The sequence below is a fragment of the Phocoena phocoena genome, chromosome 1 (assembly GCF_963924675.1).
Source record: "Phocoena phocoena chromosome 1, mPhoPho1.1, whole genome shotgun sequence".
NCBI classification, from domain to species: domain Eukaryota; kingdom Metazoa; phylum Chordata; class Mammalia; order Artiodactyla; family Phocoenidae; genus Phocoena; species Phocoena phocoena.
This window is the reverse complement of record NC_089219.1, coordinates 103,977,546-104,000,624: the sequence shown is the minus strand read 5'-3', so window position 1 is coordinate 104,000,624 and position 23,079 is coordinate 103,977,546. Positions and strand designations below refer to the sequence as shown.

General features: G+C 35.5%; 1 protein-coding gene across 1 annotated transcript in view; it reads right to left on the bottom strand.

Annotated features, from left to right (window-relative positions):
- MAN1A2 (mannosidase alpha class 1A member 2) overlaps window positions 1–23,079 on the bottom strand; it is a 166,729-nt gene that overhangs the window by 90,313 nt on the left and 53,337 nt on the right. The window contains exon 3 of the mRNA XM_065878155.1: window positions 17,506–17,602. Within this exon, the coding sequence (XP_065734227.1) occupies window positions 17,506–17,602 (97 nt within the window). The remainder of the gene's footprint in view (window positions 1–17,505; window positions 17,603–23,079) is intronic.

Here is a 23,079-nt window from a genome sequence, read left to right as displayed (position 1 = left end):
GCTCTGCAACAAGAGAAGCCACAGCAATGAGAAGCCCACACACCACAACCAAGAGTAGCCCCTGCTCGCTGCAAATAGAGAAAGCCCCACGCAGCAACGAAGACCCAATGCAGCCAAAAATATAAATAAATAAATAAATTGTTTTTTAAAAAAGTAAATCAAAGTAGAAATATAAGGATGAAAAAAATACTCAACATGGTTCACTTTTCCATAAGAATAGATAATATACATTGTTTAAAACATTTTCCTAAAGATGACACATTGATAACTAATAGGAAGATAAAGGAAAACTAAAATTATAATTCTCCTTAATTTTCTTCCTGGTCAGAAAATGAGATCTATCTACTTAACTGAGATAGATTGGGGGAAAAAAATAAGGAGGATTAATTTAAGAAATGGGGATGGCAGTTCAAGATGATAAGCTAAGTCATAAGACAACCAGGAACCATGCTCTTTTGGTACAAATTCATAGAAAGGTCAAAAAATATACTTAAAATAATAATAAAAGTATAACAAGGCTATATAACCGTGATGGAATATAAACTATAATAGTCCTTAACAATCAAAAAGCAGGTAGAACATATTTAAAAAGAAGTCATAAAATAAAATGTGAGTAGAGAAAATCAAAATAGTAAGATCTACCCATCTTCAAGAAAGAGATCATCTTGATCTTAAAAGAAAATGTTTCAGGGAGGGAGGAACTAATTCAACAAAGCTAGCCTAACTGATACCAAAAACAGATACTGTAACCACAAGAAAACAGAACAGGCCAATCCTACTAATGAATATAACTGCAAATATCCTGAATAAGATACTAGCAAGACAAATGTAGTAGTGTAGCAAAAGAACAAATAACATGGAGCAGCTGCGTCCTCCCTAACCCCAGGAATTCAACTATTATTTCTACCTTCTGAGAATGAAAATCACCCACACAGCTTATTGTCTCCATTAACATGACTTTACTGTTACACTGTCTTCATCAACATGAGTTTACTCCTCCAGAAAACTCTTGCTCAGAGAGAGAGAAGCTGCAAAATAAGTTATTGTTGATTCCAGGAACTTCTTGAAAGATCCATCAGCTCTTTAACAGAAAGTATCAAATGATGGTTAACACTCTAAAACTCTAAACCTCTTGCCTCCAAATTCTCCACTCACCAATCCAAAACTATTATATCATGATCCTTACCCAATCATAACCAAGCCATAATCAACCATAACTCTCCAACTGAAAGGCCCTTGTTAAACAAGACTTAAAATCTCAATATATATCTCAACTTTGTCCTTCCTCGTGTGACAGGCTTACTGTGGCTCTGGTGAGGTAGTGATCTCCCTTACCATGGTAAGCATTAAACTCAGCTTTGTCTTATCAACAAGTTATCTTGGTGATATTTTAGGAGTCAGCATTCGACACTACTTAGGTTCACATTTTCCATTTAGTATTCCTTCTTTTCTTTCCTTTTTAATTCCGTTCCTTTTTCTCCTAAATAAATAGTGTTTTCTTGTGATGGTTTAAGGCTATACAAATTTGTTCTAATAATGACTGTCCTCAACCTACACCACATTTTCTTATTCATGTGCTCCTAATAATTTCTTCAACTTATCAAGAAGTATATCTTCCCACTAATAAAACAAGTACTACACCACACTCTGATAAATCCCTTGGTCTTCTCTCCACTCAGTTCCCTTCATGTTGATATTAACTGGGTTATTACAGACATACTTTCCCTTTTCTTTTCTTGTTCCTCAGCTTTTAATTAAGATAATAAAAATTTTATCAAGCCATTTAGTCACCCATATATCCCTATCTCTTGCATAATCATCTGAATTAAATATGTACCTCTTTTTATTTTTGTATTTTGTCCACAATATCATCCTTATTTTAAATCCTTAGGAGTCCCTGTTTTTGTTCTTATTTCAATTTTTATAGGTAGTTATGCTCAGTTCTCTAGTTATTTATTTAGCTCTATAAGTGCATGCTCCTCTAAGGTGCTGACTACTCTGAAATGGAAAAAGCCCTGACCCACATATTTATACCAATTCTAGTTGGCTCCACAAGGAGAGGTTTGTGCCACGAGCTAAACAGCACAACGAAGAAAAACGCAAAACTGAAATTACTGGCTATCACTGTGAGTGCTTATCTAGAAAACTCGAGGTTTCAACTGGAAAAAATTAAAGGGTCTAAAACTACACTTGGGTCAAATAAGAATTAAAATATGACACAAAAGAATATATAAAGCATTAATAAAGATTTATTACAAGAACATAGGAGTCAACTGAACCAGTTCTCTGAGAAAAACTCATAACTTAAAAATTGTATACTATTTAATGAGAACAAATGAAAATGTTCTACTAAGAAAATAAGAAAAAGAATGATAAACTTGAGCAACGAAGTAGAAGAATCAGAAAAGCTAACGAAATAAATGAATTAGGAATAAAGAAAACTGTCAAAATAATAAATTCAAGAGATGGTTCTATGAAAAGAACTATACAATAAATCTAGGACCAACTGATTTTTTAAAAATAGTCATGTGAATATAAAAACACAAAAAAAGGAATTGAGAGTATATTAAAAGGCAGATACAAAGGAAATTAAGAAAACTGTTTTTAAAAAAGCCTAATTTAGCCATATCGTCCCAATAAATTTGAAAATGAGTGGAGCTGACAATTTTCTAAGAAAATAGGTATTATTTTGACTTATGAAAACGGAAATAGAAAATCTAGATAAGCAGACCAAGAAACAGGAAATTGAGACATTTTCAAAGAGCTACACACTATAAAAGTATCACACTCTAGAAGTTTCATAGAATAAATTCTACTTTAATTTTAAGGATGATAACTTCGACATAAATTTTGATAGAACATAGGAAAAGAAAGCTTAAAATTCAACTTAACGAATTCTGCATACCACTGATGCAAAAATATAATTTAGTAAGAAAAATAAAACTATTATCTGATCTCACTCATGAGCATCCTGGAAATATTTAGGAACAGGCTTGCTGGGGGGTATAGTAAGTTTGTGTTTATGAGAGACTGACAAACTGCTCTCCAGAGTGTACCACTGTATACTCCCAGCAGCAATGTATGAGAGGTCTAGTTGTTCCATCATCCTTCTCAGTATTTGACATTGTTGGTCTTTTTAATTTTATTCATTCTACTGGGTATGCAGGATTTTGCATTGTGGTTTGAATTTTAATTTCCCTGGTGACTGATGTGCTTATCGACTACTCATTTACTTTCTTTGGTGAATTATTGGTGAATTATTTATATATTCTGAATACATCCTTATACATGTATCACAAATATTTTCTCCAATTCTGGGGCTTGCTTTTTCATTTCCTTAATGTCTTCTGGAAAGCAGAAATTTTTTATTTTCATGAACTCCAATTTAGCAATTTTTTTTCCTTAATGGTTTATTCCTTTTGTATTCTAAAAGTTCTTTGCTCACCTCAAGGTCACAAAGATTTTCTCAAATATTTTTTTTTTTTTTTTTTTTTTTTTTGCGTTACGCGGGCCTCTCACTGTTGCGGCCTCTCCCGTCGCGGAGCACAGGCTCCAGACGCACAGGCTCAGTGGCCATGGCTCACGGGCCCAGCTGCTCCGCGGTATGTGGGATCTTCCCGGACCAGGGCACGAACCCGTGTCCCCTGCATCGGCAGGTGGACTCTCAACCACTGCACCACCAGGGAAGCCCTCAAATATTTTTTACTGGAAGTTTTATACTTTAAGTTTTTATGTTTAGATCTATGATTCATTTCAAGTTCATTTTTCTATACAATGTTGAAGAGTTAAGGTTTTTATTTTTCTACATGAATATATAACTGACCCAACACCACTTATTAGAAAGACTTACCTATAACCCACTGAAAGCACCCTTGTTGAAAATCAATTAAAAATGTATGTGCAATTCTATTTCTATTCTTTTCCAGTGATCTCTATGTCTATCTTTATGCTAAAACCATACTGTCCTCATTACTGAAGATTTACAGTAAATCGTAGAATCAAGTAGTGTAAATCCTTCAACTTTGTTCTTTTTTAAAAATTATTTTGATTATTGTACATACTTTGTGTTTTCATACAGATTTTAGAATCAGTCTATCAATTTATGTGGAAAGGTCATTTTTACTTAGATTGCTTTGAATCTAAATATGGATTTCAAGAGAACTAACATCTCAACAATACCGAGTATTCCAACTCATACAGGCATCTCTCTCCTTTAAGTCCTTTTAAATTTCTTTCAATAATCACAGTTTTCAGTGTACAGACTTTGCACATAGTTTGTTAAATCCATCCACATATACTTCATATTTTTATGCTACTGCAAATGGTATTATTTTAAAATTGTACTTACAACTGTTTATTGCTAGTATCTAGAAATATAATTTATTTTGTATATCAAACTTGTATCATATGGCCTCATTACTAAATTTGTTTTCATTCTAGTACTTTTTTATTGTTGTTTGGTAGATTCCCTAGAATTTTCTTGTGTATGTGGGTGAGTGGGTGTGTTTTAATACTCTTTATCAGGCTAAAAAAGTTCCCTTCCAGTCCAAGTTTGCTGAGAGTTTTTATTATGGATAGATATTGAGTACTGTTAAATGATTTTTCAGCATCTGAGATGCTCATAAAATTTTCCTCTTTTCGTCCCTTAATATCTTCAGTTATATAGACTAATTTCCTAAACCAACCACACATTCCTTGGATAAACCCCACTTGGTCATGAGGTATTATTCTTTTTACATATTGCTGAATTACATTTACTAAGATAAATCTAATTTGGTCAAAGATTTTTGTGTCCATGTTCATGAGGAACATTGGTCGATAGTTCCCTTTTATTGTAATATCATTGTTTGGTTTGGGTATTAGGGCTTTGGTGGTCCTACCAAGGAGATATAATTATCCTAAATGTGTAAGCACCTAACAAGAGTACCTCAAAATATATAAAGCAAAAGCTGATAGAATTGAAAGGAGTAAGAAAGAAATCCAATATTTCAGTTGGGAACTTCAACACCCCTCTCAGTAACTGACAGAACTACTAGATAGAAAATCAGCAAGAACAGAAGAAGCCTGAACAACCCCATAAACCAATGAGATCTAACTGACATTAACAGAACATTCTACACCCAATAACAGTCACTACATATATAAACATTCTTTTCAAGCACCAATGGAACATTCACCAAGACAGGCCATATTCTGGGTCAAAAAGTAAACCTTAAATAATTTAGAAGAATTATAATCGCACAAAGTATATTCTTTGACCATAATGGAACTAAATTAGAAATCAGTCACAGAAAGAGAAAAGAAAAATCTCTAAGCATTTAGCAATTAAACAACTTACTCAAGGGAAGTTTTAAAACATACTGAATTGAATAAAAATGAAAACACAGCACATCAAAATCTTTCAGATGCAGCTAAAGCACCACTTGGCAGAAAACTTATGGCACTAAATGCTTACACTGGAAAAGGGGATTATGAACCTATAATCTAGGCTTCTATTTCAAGAAACTAGAAAAGCAAGAACAAAAGAAACCCAAATCATGCAGAAGAGTGGAAATAACGAAGAGCAGAAATCAAAGAATTGAAAACATAAAGAAAATATACAGAAGATCAATGAAACCAAAAGTTGCTTCTTTGAAAATATCAATAAAATTGATAAACTTCTAGCAGGACAAAGAAAAATTTATTGAAAATTTATTGAAAATATCAATAAATTTGATAAACTTCTAGCAGGACAAAGAAAAATTACCAGTATTAGGAATGAAAGAGGGTTATAACTACAGCTGCCACACATATTCAAAAGGTAACAAGATAATACTCCAAACAACTCTATGCACACCAAATCAGTAGCTTAGATGAAATAGACCAATTCCTCAAAATCATCAACTACCAAAACTAACCCAAGGTAAAACAGATAAACCGAATGCCCCTTATAGAGGATGTGAAATAAACTCAAGTTGTAGTTTAAAAACCTCCCAGAGGGCTTCCCTGGTGGCGCAGTGGTTGAGAGTCCGCCTGCCGATGCAGGGGGCATGGGTTCGTGCCCCGGTCTGGGAAGATCCCACATGCCGCGGAGCAGCTAGGCCCGTGAGCCATGGCCACTGAGCCTGCGCGTCCGGAGCCTGTTCTCCACAATGGGAGAGGCCACAACAGTGAGAGGCCTGCATACTGCAAAAAAAAAAAAAAAAAAAAAAAAAAAAACCTCCCAGAAAAAGAAGCTCCAGATGCAGATGGCAAATTATATCAAAAACTTGAGAAAAATATAAAACCAACAGTACACAGTCTTTTCCAGAAAAATGAAGAGCAGAGAACACTTCCAAACTCATTTTATTAGGCCAAAATTACACGGATACTGAAACAAGACAATAGTTCAAGAAAAATACAAAACAATATCCTTCCCAAAATATGAATGCAAAATCCTCAACAAAATATTAGAAATCATTAGCAAGTTATAAATATCAAGAAGAATTGATACACACATACACTGAAAATAAAAGGTGCACTTCAAAAAGCATTGTAAGATCAAGTAACATTCTGTTCCAAATCAAAATTCTTTTAAATGCAAAAAAATCTATTCCTAACAAAAATCTTTCAATTCTCCAGGATATCTAAGTAAAAATAATTAATTGTGACTATTAATCACTGCTGGAAAAGTTATTACCAGTGATAACTTATGTCCATCAACATTTTCCTCTTCTCACTCACAAGCTCCAGGGCTGAGCCCTAACTAGGCAAAACCAAAGGAATCTATCCCAACCCTCTGGGTATAGCTTTCAGGTCAAGGCTGGACACAAGACCCAGATAAACAAGAAACAAGGTGGTTTCTGAGAAAACCAAGTGCTCTCTTCTCTACAGTGTTCTCTTTTCTATAGATGTGTTAGTAGGAAGATATGAAGCTTCAAGTTGCTGCAGCCATCCCTCTATGAAGCCAGCCTGAAGATACAAACACAAAGAGGAAAATAAAGAAAAAAGCTTAGCTGGTACCAGATCTACTCTAGAACATCATTGAGCCGATTAAATTTCTTTTTTAGTTTAAGCCATTTTGAAATGGATCTTCTGTTATCTGTACATAAAGAATCCTCTGATGCCAAGGACAAACTAGACAAAAGACAGAGCAATATGATTTCAGTTACCATATAAAAGAATGTTTTAATAGTCAAGGCTAAGAGACAGGAAATGGACACATTTTAAATTGTTTTCCTTATAATCTAGAATATTGTAAGAGTTCAATACCTGCCTATATGTTCCTATAGTAATAGACTAGACTTTTAAAGTTCCTCCCAACTCTTAAGATTCTGATTCTGTAAAGGCATACTGATTTGGGAGGTCAAATGAGACACTCAGAACTATGACTCCTCCCTTAGACTTCTTCTATTTAAATAAAAAGGTTAAAAACAGATTTTTTTTAAAAAATCTCAAATCATACTCACTAGCAAGAATATGAGATGCAGAAAAGGAACAGAGCAAGTAGGAAACAGAGTCAAACTCTTTTTTATTAATCCTTTAATAAACTAACTACATGTCTAAAAATATAAGACAAAATAAACAATAAAGGATCCATTCCCACTTAGCTTATTTGGCTGAGAAAAAAAATGTAACCACTCAAAAGTTTTTCTAAAAGTATAAGCAACTAATTTTGACTACTGAAAATAATACAGATTGCATTTTCACTTTTCAACCATTTCACTGTAATTTTGTCATAATGGATTTTTCCCATGTGCTGGTATTAATTTTCTTCTATCTTTAAAGTTTACTGAAGCAGAACAAAATATCAATTAGAAGCATGAACCTTAGCACTAAGCTGCCTGTAATCAAATTCTGGCTACATTATTTACTAGCTGTGCAACCTTGAATAAGTTAGTTAACCCTAACTGTGCTTCAGTTTCCTCATCTGTAAAATGGGAACAATAATAATAGTACTTGTCTCCTAGTGCACATAAATCACTTAAATCAGTCCTTGGCATATAGCACGTTTATTAGTCTGCTCAGGCTGCCATAACAAAACACCAACGACTAGGACGCTTAAACAACAAAAATTTATTTTCTCACAGTGCTGGAGGTTTGAAGGCCAAGATCATGCTTCCAGTTTTTAGAGGAGCACCTTCCTCTTGGCTTGCAGATGTCCACCTTCTCACTATATCATACCCACATGGCCTTTCCTTGGTGCATGTGCAGGGGGAGAGAGAACTTGGATGTTTCTTCCTCTTCTTTTAAGGGTACCAGCCCTATCTGATTAGGGCCCCTGGTTCAATCTTAATTACCTCTTAAAGGCTCTATCTCCAAATACAGTCACATTGGAAAGTAGAGCTTCAACATGTGAATTGATGGGGGACAAGACTCAGTCCACCACAATATGCATTAAATAAATACTACAGATGTTGTTACTAATAACGTGTATGGGACTATTGTTCTAAAGGAAAATACAGTTTATTCAGAAATCCAATCACAGAATCTCTAAAGCAAATAACTGACCTCATGACTCAATAAAAAGGTACAACTTTTTATTGGAAAATACTTAATTGCTACTCATTACAAGATGATCCCTCAGAAATGGTGGACCAAAACTGACAAAATATTGCTTCTGCTCTTTTAATGAGTTAAAAGGCTCATTTTGTAAAGTCACCCTTTCCATCTCTGAGCTCCTTTAATTTCTATGACCTCACAAATAACTTTGTTTACCCAGTAAATCAGCTTAATGATCCTAATGAGCAGCTGACAATAACTCACCTGGCAATAATCTGAAGCTGCCACTGCCCTGGTCATCATTTAACAACCTAACTAAATAGTGGTCTACAAAGGTCACTTCTGAAGAAGTCTGACAAAAGTGCCACAACTTAAAAGCACCTTTCCTAAAAAAATAAATGCTATTATTTTTAAAAAGAAAAACATTAAGTCAAAACTTACTCATTACGATTTTAACAGAATCACATTCATTTAAGAAACATTCCTTTTGCTCCCTAAAAGAAATGATTTATATTGACCTATAAGGAATAAAACTTTAAGAAGTTACCTGGGTTTAAATTCAGCAAACAATCTTTCCTTACACAGTTATTGCAATGATTAAATAAAATAAATGTATATTATCTACCTACTACCTTGCCTAGGACGATCTATCTGATAAGTGTTACTACATTAGATGTTCTGAGAAATAAGGTTTAAAAAACCAAGCAGAAAATTAACATCCAACTCATGTTTGATACATGTTCATATTCCAATTTTTTAAAAGGGCTCCGAGTTTACCACTGAGTTTAATATAAAGGGATGGTTACTTGCAGAGAGGATCTAATTTTAATTAATCACTAAATATAATGACTTTTAGTCCATTAATGTCTCATGTGGCATCCACAAAGCAACAGGAACTCTTCAGATCACTCTATAACCTCTGCTGAAGAAATAAACTCTATTTCATTAAGTGACAGCCACTAAATTAAATGTCATATATGAGACCTCTGGTGTCTTTGATTACCTAAAGGAAAATTTTTTTCCATTATTCCTCCATCCCAACATCTCTCAAACCCAGGAGAAATGATCTTTTCAGTCATTTTCTTTTTTGACAGAAAACAATCACGCATCAAACAAATTATAAGAGAAATCATAGTGCTAGAAAAATTCTTCCAGAGTCACATTTTTTAAAAATGTTATTTGGATTACGGTGGTGTTGCATTACAATTACTAAAGATGATTGCCCTGCATATGACTAATATATGTGCTTTCTGCCCCATTAATATTTTCTTGCTTTCACCTACTGTTATTTAAAAGATATCCATCACATCAAGAAGCATCTAAAATGGGGGAAAGAAGTGAAGACTATAAAGAACAACTTGGTAATTCTCAAGACTTATCCTTGGATTAAGTAAAAGTTAAGTAAGTTACTTACTCTTTTCAACTGATAAGTTTAACAAGAGAACTGAACTCAAGCGAGGTAGAAAGAGCAAATCCAAGTTAAACAAAGCTCTTCCCCAGGGACTTCCCTGGTGGCGCAGTGGTTAAGAATCCACCTGCCAATGCAGGGGACACAGGTTCAATCCCTGGTCCGGGAAGATTCCACATGCCACAGAGCAACTAAGCCTGTACACCACAACTACTGAGCCTGAGCTCTAGAGCCAACAAGCCATAACTATCGAGGCCACACACCACAACTATTGAAGCCCACACACCCTAGAGCCTGCGTGCCACAACTACTAAGCCTGCATACTTCAACTACTGAAGCCCACACGCCTAGAGCCCGTGCTCCACAACAAGAGAAGTCCCCACACTGCAACAAAGAGTAGCCACTGCTCGCCGCAACCAGAGAAAGACTGTGCACAGCAAAGAAGACCCAACGCAGCCAAAAAGAAAACCTCTTCCCCAGACCTCCATCCAGACACATACACTGTTAATTTTTCCCTTGGAACTATGAATGTAAAATATAATTCACTCAATTTACTGAATGAGTCACCTTGGCCATGTTACTTTTTTTTTTTTTTTAACATACATAGCTAGCACTACTGGAATTTCCCATCCTTTTTCTCCTCCTCTAAAATGTACAAGTATCACAATTGGTATTGTGTTGAAGATAAAAAATTACAAATTGGTACCTACCTTGCTTAAAGTAAAACAATGCAGGAAAAGCTTGAAAATACTCAAATAAATGACTAAAACATCTGTATGTAAATAGAAAATCTATCACATCTGTGTTTTCAAAAGTAACTATAACTAAATCTTGACTAAAACTTGCCAAAAAATACATGTTGCTTCAAATTATAGTTCCACAGAAATACAACAGTTCCCCCTCATCCACAGGGAATTCATCCCAAGATGTCCAGTGGATGCTTGAAAGCCTGCATAGTACTGAACTCTATATATACTATGTTTTTTCTCCTATACACACACACGTATGTTAAAGTTTAATTTATAAATGAGGCACAGTATGAGATTAACAACAGTAACTAATAATAAAACAGAACAATTATAATAATTTACTGTAACAAAAGTCATGTGAATGTGGTCTCTTTCTCTCTTCCTTAAAAGATCTTATTGTACAAATTTAATGCCTTCTCCATCTTAACTAAGCACTTATTGCACTGTGGCCATAACTTGTACAGTTTAAGGTATAACAGCAAAACTAGCACAGTATTTCCTTCCTCACAATTTCACAAATAAAACATTCGTGCTTACCTTAGATCCATCAGCAAATGATTTTTTTTTCCTTTCCTTATTAAGTCAAGAACTTTCATCTTTTCACTTAAAGCAGCGGTCCCCAACCTTTTTAGCACCAGGGACCAGTTTCATGGAAGACAATTCTTCCATGGGGAGCGGCGGGTGAGGAGGGGATGGTTCAGGCAGTAATGTGAGCGATGGGGAGAGGCAGATGAAGCTTCACTCGCTTGCCCACCGCTCACTCCTGCTGTGCGGCCTGGTCCCTAACAGGCCACAGACCAGTACTGGTATTCAGCCCAGGGGTTGGGGACACCTGACTTAAAAGAAGCACTTACAGCTTCTCTTTAGCAAATCCAAATTGCTGGCATCACTACTCTTGTGGTTTGGGGCTATTATTAAGTAAAAAGGGTCACGTGAACAGAAGAACTGCAACATCTCCACGGCTGATCTCATAATCCACAGGGCTACTAAGTAACTAACAAGCAGGACAAAGGGATGGTTCACACCCTAGCCTGGAGGGAGCAGGATGGTGCAAGATTCATCACGCTACTCAGAAAGACACACAACTTAAAATTTATGAATTATTTCTGCAATTTTCCATTTAATATTTTCACACCAAAGTTTACTATAGGTAACTGAGTACTGCAGAGGGAAAACAAAACCTTAGGTAAGAGGGGACTACAGTACTCAGGTTTTAGAAAGTACCTAAAAAGTTAGATCCTACTTTTAAAATGAAGGTAGAAAATGAAAACAGTAATTAGAAAAAGTAAACAAGAGAGCAAAAGCCAGCTCTACCCACCACCAGTCCCTCCCATCAGGAAACTTGCACAATCCTCTTAGACAGCCTCATCCACCAGAGGGCAGACAGCAGAAGCAAGAAGAACTACAATCCTGCAGCCGGTGGAACAAAAACCACATTCACAGAAAGATAGACAAGATGAAAAGGCAGAGGGCTATGTACCAGATGAAGGAACAAGATAAAACCCCAGAAAAACAACTAAATGAAGTGGAGATACGCAACCTTCCAGAAAAAGAATTCAGAATAATGACAGTGAAGAAAGTCCACGACCTCGGAAAAAGAATGGAGGCAAAGATCAAGAAGATGCCAGAAATGTTTAACAAAGACGTAGAAGAATTAAAGAACAAACAAACAGAGATAAACAATATAGTAACCGAAATGAAAAATACACTAGAAGGAATCAATAGCAGAATAACTGAGGCAGAAGAACGGATAAGTGACCTGGAAGACAGAATGGGGGAATTCACTGCTGTGGACAGAATAAAGAAAAAAGAATGAAAAGAAATGAAGACAGCCTAAAAGACCTCTGGGACAACACTAAACACAACAACATTTGCATTATAGGGGTCCCAGAAGGAGAAGAGAGAGAGAATGGACCCAAGAAAATATTTGAAGAGATTATAGTCGAAAACTTCCCAAACATGGGAAAGGAAATAGCCACCCAAGTCCAGGAAGTACAGCAAGTCCCATATAGGATAAACCCAAGGAGAAACATGCCGTGACACATAGTAATCAAACTGACAAAAATTAAAGATAATGGAAAATTCTTGAAAGCAGCAAGGGAAAAAGGACAAATAACATACAAGGGAACCCCAATAAGGTCAACAGCTGATTTCTCGGCAGAAACTCTACAAGCCAGAAGGGAGTGGCAGGACATATTTAAAGTGATGAAAGGGAAGAACCTACAACCAAGATGACTCTACCCGGCAAGGATCTCATTCAGATTTGATGGAGAAATCAAAAGCTTTACAGACAAGCAAAAGCTAACTGAATTCAGCACCACCAAACCAGCTATACAACAAATGCTAAAGGAACTTCTCTAGGCAGGAAACACAAAGAGAAGGAAAGACCTACAATAACAAACCCAAAACAATTAAGAAAATGGTAAGAGGAACATACATATCGATAATTACCCTAAACGTCAATGGATTAAATGCTCCAGCCAAAAGACACAGACTCACTGAATGGATACAAAAACAAGACCCTTATATATACTGTCTACAAAGGACCCACTTCAGACCTAGGGACACATACAGACTAAAAGTGAGGGGATGGAAAAAGATATTCCATGCAAATGGAACTCAAAAGAAAGCTGGAGTAGCAATACTCATATCAGATAAAATAGACTTTAAAATAAATAATGTTGGGGCTTCCCTGGTGGCGCAGTGGTTAAGAATCCGCCTGTCAATGCATGGGACACGGGTTCGAGCCCTGGTCTGGGAAGATCCCACATGCCGCGGAGCAACTAAGCCCGTGCGCCACAGCTACTGAGCTTGTGCTCGATAGCCCGTGAACCACAACTACTGAACCCACGTGCCACAACTACTGAAGCCCGTGCACCTAGAGCCCATGCTCCGCAACAAGAGAAGCCACCGCAATGAGAAGCCCACACACCGCAACAAAGAGCAGCCCCTGCTCACCACAACTAGAGAAAGCCCGCGTGCAGCAATGAAGACCCAATGCAGCCAAAAATAAATAAATAAATTTATAAAAAAAAATAAAAAAAAAAAATAAAATAAAATAAAAAAATAAATAATGTTACAAGAGACAAGGAAGAACACTACATAATGATCAAGGATCAATCCAAGAAGAAGATATGAGAATTATAAATATATATGCAACCAACATAGGAGCACCTCAATACCTAAGGCAACTGCTAACAGCTATAAAAGAAGAAATCGACAGTAACACAATAGTGGGGGAATTTAAAACCTCACTTACACCAATGGACACATCATCCAAACAGAAAATTAATAAGGAAACACAAGCTTTAAATTACACAATAGACTAGATAGATTTAATTGATATTTATAGGACATTCCATCCAAAAATAGCAGATAACACTTTCTTCTCAAGTGCACATGGAACCTTCTCCAGGATAGATCACATCTTGGGTCACAAATCAAGGCTCAGTAAAATTAATAAAATTCAAATCATATCAAGCATCTTTTCTGACCACAATGCTATGAGATTAGAAATCAATTACAGGGAAAAAAACATAAAAAACACAAACACCTGGAGGTTAAACAATACGTTACTAAATAACCAACAGATCACTGAAGAAATCAAAGAGGAAATCAAAAAATACCTAGAGACAAATGACAATGAAAACATGATGATCCAAAACCTATGGGATGCAGCAAAAGCAGTTCTAAGAGGGAAGTTTATAGCAATACAAGCCTACCTCAAGAAACAAGAAAAATCTCAAATAAACAATCTAAGCTTATACCTAAAGGAACTAGAGAAAGAAGAACAAACAAAACCCAAGGTTAGCAGAAGGAAAGAAATCATAAAGATCAGAGCAGAAATAAATGAAATAGAAACAAAGAAAACAAGAGCAAAGATCAATAAAACTAAAAGCTGGTTCTTTGAGAAGACAAACAAAATTGATAAACCGTTAGCCAGACTCATCAAGAAAAAGAGGGAGAGGACTCTAATCAATAAAATTAGAAATGAAAAAGGAGAAGTTACAACAGACACCACAGAAATACGAAGCATCCTACGAGACTACTACAAGCAACTGTATGCCAATAAAATGAACAACCTGGAAGAAAAGGACAAATTCTTAGAAAGGTATAACCTTCCAAGACTGAACCAGGAAGAAATAGAAAATATGAACAGACCAATAACAAGTAATGAAATTCAAACTGCGATTAAAAATCTTCCAACAAACAAAAGTCCAGGACCACATGGCTTCACAGGTAAATTCTTTCAAACATTTATAGACGAGGGAACACCCATCCTCCTCAAACTTTTCCAAAAAATAGCAGAGGGAGGAACACTCCCAAACTCATTCTATGAGGCCACCAACACCCTGATACCAAAACCAGACAAAGATGCTAAAAAAAAAAAAAAAAAAAAATTACAGACCAATATCACTGATGAACATAGATGCCAAAATCCTCGACAAAACACTAGTAAACAGAATCCAACAACACGTTAAAAGGATCATACACCATGATCAAGTGAAATTTATTCCAGGAATGCAAGGATTCTCCAATGTATGCAAATCAATCAATGTGATACACCATATTAACAAACTGAAGCAGAAAAACTATATGATCATCTCAATAGATGCAGAAAAAGCTTCTGACAAAATTCAACACCCATTTATGATAAAAACTCTCCAGAAACTGAGCATAGAGGGAACCTATCTCAACATAATAAAGGCCATGTATGACAAAACCACAGCAAATATCATTCTCAATGGTGAAAAACTGAAGGCATTTCCTCTAAGATCAGGAACAGGACAAAGATGTCCTCTCTCACCACTATTATTCAACATAGTTTTCGAAGTCCTAGCCACAGCAATCAGAGAAGAAAAAGAAATAAAAGGAATACAATTGGAAAAGAAGAAGTAAAATTGTCACTGTTTGCAGATGACATGACAAATTGGAAAAGAAGAAGCAAAACTGTCACTGTTTGCAGAGAATCCTAAGGATGCCACCAGAAAACTACTAGAGCTAATCAATGAATTTGGTAAAGTTGCAGGATACAAAATTAATGCACAGAAATCTCTTGCATTCCTATACAATAATGATGAAAAATCTGAAAGAGAAATTAAGGAAACACTCCCATTTACAATTACAACAAAAAGAATAAAATACCTAGAAGTAAACCTACCTAGGGAGACAAAAGACCTGTATGCAGAAAACTATAAGACACTGATGAAAGAAATTAAAGATGAAACAAACAGATGCAGAGATATACCATATTCTTGGATTGGAAGAATCAACATTGTGAAAATGACTACACTACCCAAAGCAATCTACAGATTCAATTCAATCCCTATCAAATTACCAATGGCATTTTTTTATAGAACTAGAACAAAAAATCTTAAAATTTGTATGGAGACACAAAAGACCCCGAATAGCCAAAGCAGTCTTGAGGGAAGAAAACGGAGCTGGAGGAAACAGGCTTCCAGACTTCAGACCATACTACAAAGCTACAGTAATCAAGACAATATGGTACTGGAACAAAAACAGAAATATAGATCAATGGAACAGGATAGAAAGCTCAGAGATAAACCCACGCACCTATGGTCAACTAATCTATGACAAAGGAGGCAAGGATATACAATGGAGAAAAGACAGCCTTTTCAATAAGTGGTGCTGGGAGAACTGGACAGCTACATGCAAAAGAATGACGTTAGAACACTCCCTAACACCATACACAAAAATAAACTCAAAATGGATTAGAGACCTAAATGTAAGACCTGACACTACAAAACTCTTAGAGGAAAACATAGGAAGAACACTCTTTGACATAAATCACAGCAAGATCTTTTTTGATCTACCTCCTAGAGTAATGGAAATAAAAACAAAAATAAACAAATGGGACCTAATGAAACTTCAAAGCTTTTGCACAGCAAAGGAAACTACAAACAAGATGAAAAGACAACCCTCAGAACGGAGGAAAATATTTGCAAACGAATCAATGGACAAAGGATTAATCTCCAAAATATACAAACAGCTCATGCAGCTCAATATTGAAAAGACAAACAACCCAATTCAGAGATAGGCAGAAGACCTAAATAGACATTTATGCAAAGAAGGCATGCAGATGGCCAAGAAGCACATGAAAAGCCGCTCAACATCACTAATTATTAGAGAAATGCAAATCAAAACTACAATGAGGTATCACCTCACACCAGTTAGAATGGGCATCATCAGAAAATCTACAAACAACAAATGCTGGAGAGGGTGTGGAGAAAAAGGAGCTCTCTTGCACTGTTGGTGGGAATATAAATTGATACAGCCACTATGGAGAACAGTATGGAGGTTCCTTAAAAGACTAAAAACAGAATTACCATATGACCCAGCAGTCCCACTACTGGGCATATACCCAGAGAAAACCATAATTCAAAAGGACACGTGCACTCCAATGTTCACTGCAGCACTATTTACAACAGCTAGTACATGGAAGCAACCTAAATGCCCACTGACAGACAAATGGATAAAGAAGATGTGGCATATATATAGAATGGAATATTACTCAGGCATAAAAAGGAATGAAATTGGGTCATCTGTAGAGACGTGGATAGATCTAGAAACTGTCATACAGAGTGAAGTAAGTCAGAAAGAGAGAAACAAATACCGTATACTAATGCATGTATATGGAACCTAGAAAAATGGTACAGATGAACCGGTTTGCAGGGCAGCATTGAGACACAGATGTAGAGAACAAACGTATGGACACCAAGTGGGGAAAGTGGCGGGGGCGGGGTGGTGGTGTGATGAATTGGGAGATTGGGATTGCCATATATACACTGATGTGTATAAAATGGGTAACTAATGAGAACCTGCTGTATAAAAAAATAATTAAAATTTTTTAAAAAAAAGTAAACTTACCAAATATATTAGTGGAGTGTCCTTTCCTTGCAATAGGTCTCAGTTCATTATGTCCCCATCCATATATCCTGTAATTATCCCATGCATGTTTCATCATCTGAGAAAGGAAAAATTATAACCCATCAATTTATATTTTTCACAGACTGTTATCTTTATATTTCACATAATTTAGAGATTCTATTACTATATCCTTACACATTCTCCTGTATCTACTACTTTAGTATATTTTTCTATTAACACCTGTATCAGTGTGAAAACACACATAATCATGTTTACCTTAAGTCTATACAACAGAACAAAAAATGAGTTGTAATAGAAAAACTGTTTTTATTGGGGAGAAAGGTGTCTATTTGGCATTCTTTCCTTTTAGGAACTGCCAATCCTTTTGGAAACAGCTCTCCTTCCCTCACTGTGATTATGACAAAGCTGTCAAAAAGCGGCTCTGATTCCACAACCAATTAACACAGCCTAGCTAGAGTATCCATAACCTTTAGACCAAAGATCAGCAAACTCTTCCTATAAAGTAAATATTTTAGGCTCTGCAGTCCGTAAGTATGTATAGCAACTACTAAACTTGGCTATTGCAAGCAAGTTTAAAGCAGCCCTAGACAATACATAAACAAATGGGCATGACTGGGTTCTAATTAAACTGTATTTTAAAAAACTAAAAGCAGCCCTAGACAATACATAAACAAATGAGCATGAGTGGGTTCCAATTAAACTGTATTTTTAAAAAATAGGCAGCAATCAGAATTTGGCCAGCAGGTTGTAGTTTGCCAACTCCTGACCTACACAAAGTGATTGAGTACATGTGACTCAAGTAAAGGCAATCAAGTTCTTTCATACATATTGTCATAGACACCGGCAGACAGAGGGACTCTCATTTTGCAATCTCAAGATCTATGTAATATATAATCCTGGAGCTGATGGGGTCTCTCTCCCAACATGTAGAAACTAAATAAAAAAAGAAAACAGAAAGAGACATGCATATTATTGACAATAACATCTACAGACTTGGATTCAGCCAAACTTGAAGCTCTAGTTCAGAGCCCCTAAGCTAAAAAATATTTTTATATCAATTAGTTTGAACTGAGTTTCTTACAAGCCAGGGAGTACTAAGCTACACAACAGCAGAGTATTTAATTATATATTAGTTGAATTATGTAATAGTAGCCTGTGGTATATCAAACTAATAGTCATTAAAACATTTATCAACTTGTTTTTTGTAGCCAGCATTACTCAGACACCAAAACTAGGCAAAGACATTACAAGGGAATTAAAAACCAACATATCTCAAAATTCCTTAACAATTCCTTAACAAAAAGTGACAATATATAAAGAGGATACTAGACAATGACCAAGTGCAGTTTAACCCAGGAATATAAGTCTAATTTAACACTCAAAAACACATCACTATAATTCACCATGTTAACGGAATAAAAAGAAAAAAATCATACAAGCATCTTTTTAGATGTAGAGAAAACATTTGACAAAATTCAACACCAATTCATGAAAAAAACTTTCAGTAAACTACAAGGCAACATCCTCAACTTAATTAAGGGCATCTTCAAAAAAACCTACAGCTAACATCAAACTTAATGGTAAAAGACCCCACTCCTAAAGTTGAGAACAAATCAAGTACATCTATTCTCATCACTTCTTTTCAACAATGTACTGAAAGTCCTAGCCATGGCAATAATAAGAAGAAATAATAGGCATAAAAATCAAAAAGGAAAAGTACCTCTATTCACAGACGACATGACTATGTACAAGGGAAATCCTAAGCAATCTTAAAATAAAAAGCCACTAAAACTAGAAGATGACTTCAGTAAATAAGATACACGTTCTGCAAACTAAAATAAACTATATTTCTATATGCTAGTAATGAACATGAAATGGAAATTCGAAAACAATTCCATTTATACTAACATCAAAAAACATGAAATAGAACATGTGCAAGAACTACAAAACACTGCTGAGGTAAATTAAAGAAAACCTAAATAAGTGGACAGATATGCTCAGGGAATGAAAAAGTCAATATTGTTAGGATGACAATTTTTCCCAAATCATCTACAGATTCAATGAAAACCCAATCAAAATCCCAGCAACCTTTTATTTTCACAGAAAAGCTAATTCAATAAAGTCAAAGGACTTAGAATGGCCAAAACTATTTTTAAAAGAACAAAGTTGGAGGACTTAACTGATTTCAAAACTTAACTATAAAAGTCAATCAACACAGTGTCGTACTCTCATTAAGGACAGGAATATAGATTAATGAAACAGATATGAGTCCAGAAAGAGACTCAACATCTGTTGATTTTATCAATTGATTTTGAACAAAAGTGCCAAGGTAATTCAATCAAGAAAGGATAATCTTTTCCACAAATAATTCTGGAACAGTAAAAAGCCCTATGGGGAGAAAATGAAGCACAACCTTTACTTCACACAATAAACAAACAAAAAAAATAACTCACAACAGATCACAGACTGAAATGTCAAACTAAAACAAACATATGCCCACAAAAAGACTTGTACACAAATGTACATAGCAACTTTATTCATAATAGCCAAAAACTGGACCAAAGGTTGAACAAATGTTCAACAGGTCAATGAATAAAACAAATCATCGTATAGCCATACAATGGAATACTACGAAGAAAAAAAAATTACCTTTATTGTAATATACATAGATGAATCTCAAAAACATGCTGAGCCAAAGCCCAGAAACAAAATATCACATACCTTATGACTCCATTTCACTGAAACTCTAGAAAAGACGAATCTAATCTATAAATGATTAAAAGCGGACCAGCAGTTGCCTGGGGCCAAGGAATGGGGTAGACTGAAGAGGGGCACAAATAAACCATTCTGAGATTATGGACCTATTCACAGCTTGATCGCCACTGTTGTTACTCAAGTATATACATCTGTCAAAACTCATCAAGCTATACTCTTAAAATAAATACATTTTATTGTACATAAATTATGTCTCAATAAAGTTGAATTTTTAAAAAATCTAATAGCCTGTCCTATCTTCCCCACTTTCCTTTCCTTCCACTTTCCTAAGCCAATTACTTAAACTCTTTGACCTGTTTTTCTATTTACCACTATATTTCTAAGTACATTTTTTACTGCTATTTCTTGATTTTAAAAAAAGTTTTAGCTATTTACTACATTCCCCTATAGTTAAGATAATTTAGCTTTCGTATACACTATCAGCTCACCTCCACATAAACTTCCCCACATATATTCCCTGGCTCACATCCTTCCAATGTAGTTAACAACATGTTTTTCTTACAATTACTATATTATTTTGTTCAACTTTTGTTTTCCCTGATGTTAACTACTGGTCTGAAGTTTGGTGGGTATTTTTGTTGATGTAATTTTAAATGTAACAATTATTAATTTACTTCCAAATTATACTTGAGTTTCAAAATTTGTCTCAATATAATTAAACACATCAGATAAACCATCAGTTCCATTTCATTCTCTGATAAATCCTTCCTGAGGCTCTCTATCCTCCTAACTCTAACCTGGACTTCCATTCTCTCAACCTGAAGCACAGCCATCATCTGATCCCCTTTTTCACAGTCCTGAGACTGACCTTCCTTTCTCTCTCTAGTGACAGATCCTGTTTCCAAAATCGTTTATCTTCCTATTTTTATGCTGAAGCATATTTTGCAGTAGCAATCTGAGAAAACATCTAAAAATATCTTTACCCTCAGATTTGATTCATAATTTGGCTGAATATATAATTCTTCCTAAGCCTTAGCTCCATTCTCTTCCACTTTCTAATATTATTGTTGAGGAATCTAATGTGCCATTATGTACAATCCAAATCTTTTGGGTGAAACTATTTTTTTCTCTGTAAACTTTTAGGATCTGTTTTTCATGCCTCTTTTTCTAAAATTTCAGTAGGAGCCTTTGAATTGTTTCTTTGACTTCTTCCCCTCTATTTTCCCTGTTCTTTTTCCAAAACTCCTAATTAATCACTGGTTAGATGTTCCAGATTGATCTTATCATTTTTCTTGTTTCCTTAATCTTTTGTCCTTCCAAGAGATTTGCTCAATTTTATCTTCCAACTCTTCTACTGAATTTTTTAATGTATCAATATCTTTAATTTCCAAGAACTCTTCCTTATTCTGTAAATGTTCCTTTTTATAACTTATTCTCATTTCATGAATTTAATTTTTTGGCATCCTAAAGATATTCTTTTTTGATATATGTATTCTGCTCTCTGTATGGCTTCTGTATCCTCTAAATTCCTTTCTTCCATTTGTCTCATGTGAGAAACTTTCCTTACATGTCTGGTGATCCGTGGTTTGCTCTTCACATATGAGTGAAGCACTTACAAGACAATCAAAGGCTGTCAGTGAAGAGGCAAGACTTATTGACTGAGCCTCATCTTAGGGAGCTCAGATGAAACCCAGGGGTGTTTCACTGAGAAATAGACTAGGTCTTTCCTATTGGGCCAGTCAAGTCTCTCCAGACAGAAGTCCTTCATTTTCCTGCTAATTGAAAATACACCTGGCTGCCAGAATTCAAAGAGTTGAGCAGGATAAAGTTGTCTCAATATTCAGAATCCATTTTTCACTTAATTCCCTCCATCCCCACTACTCGCTTCACTTTTTTTTTTTTTAAACATCTTTATTGGAGTATAATTGCTTTACAATGGTGTGTTAGTTTCTGCTTTATAACAAAGTGAATCAGTTATACATATACATATGTCCCCATATCTCTTCCCTCTTGCGTCTCCCTCCCACCCTCCCTATCCCACCCCTCTAGGTGGTCATAAAGCACCGAGCTGATCTCCCTGTGCTATGCGGCTGCTTCCCACTAGCTACCTATTTTACGTTTGGTAGTGTATATATGTCCATGCCGCTCTCGCACTTTGTCCCAGCTTACCCTTCCCCTTCCCTGTAACCTCAAGTCCATTCTCTAGTAGGTCTGTGTCTTTACTCCCGTCTTGCCTCTAGGCTCTTCATGACCACTTTTGTTGTTGTTGTTGTTAGATTCCATATATATGTGTTAGCATACGGTATTTGTTTTTCTCTTTCTGACTTACTTCACTTTGTATGTCAGATTCTAGGTCCATCCACCTCACTACAAATAACTCAATTTCGTTTTTCTTTTTATGGCCGCTTCACTTTTTAGAATGACCTCTGTCCTTTCCCCTCAGCCATATTTGGTATTCCCAAAATCTAGATCTTCCCTAATTCATCCATCCAAAAGTAAACTTTTGGTCTTCTTTTGGGGAAGGGAGGACAGCAACTAGGATGCTTAGGCTAGAGAATTAGGGATCTAAGGGTTAAGAGCTCCTTTAAAAACTTTCAAATAATCCTTTTCCAGCTCTATTTTATACCCCTGCCTTCAGAGGTAAATGGTGTTTCTAATTCTTGATACTTTCAGATATTCTGCAGATATTCACATCACCTTGCCTCTTGTTAGCTTCTTCCCCTGCAGGCTTAGATTCCAACTTTCTCTGCTTACTAAGTCAGTTACCATAATGTTTAACAGGAGCCTACACAGGGATTCTTAATATGTTTTATGTTAATTTACAAGAACCCTGGATAA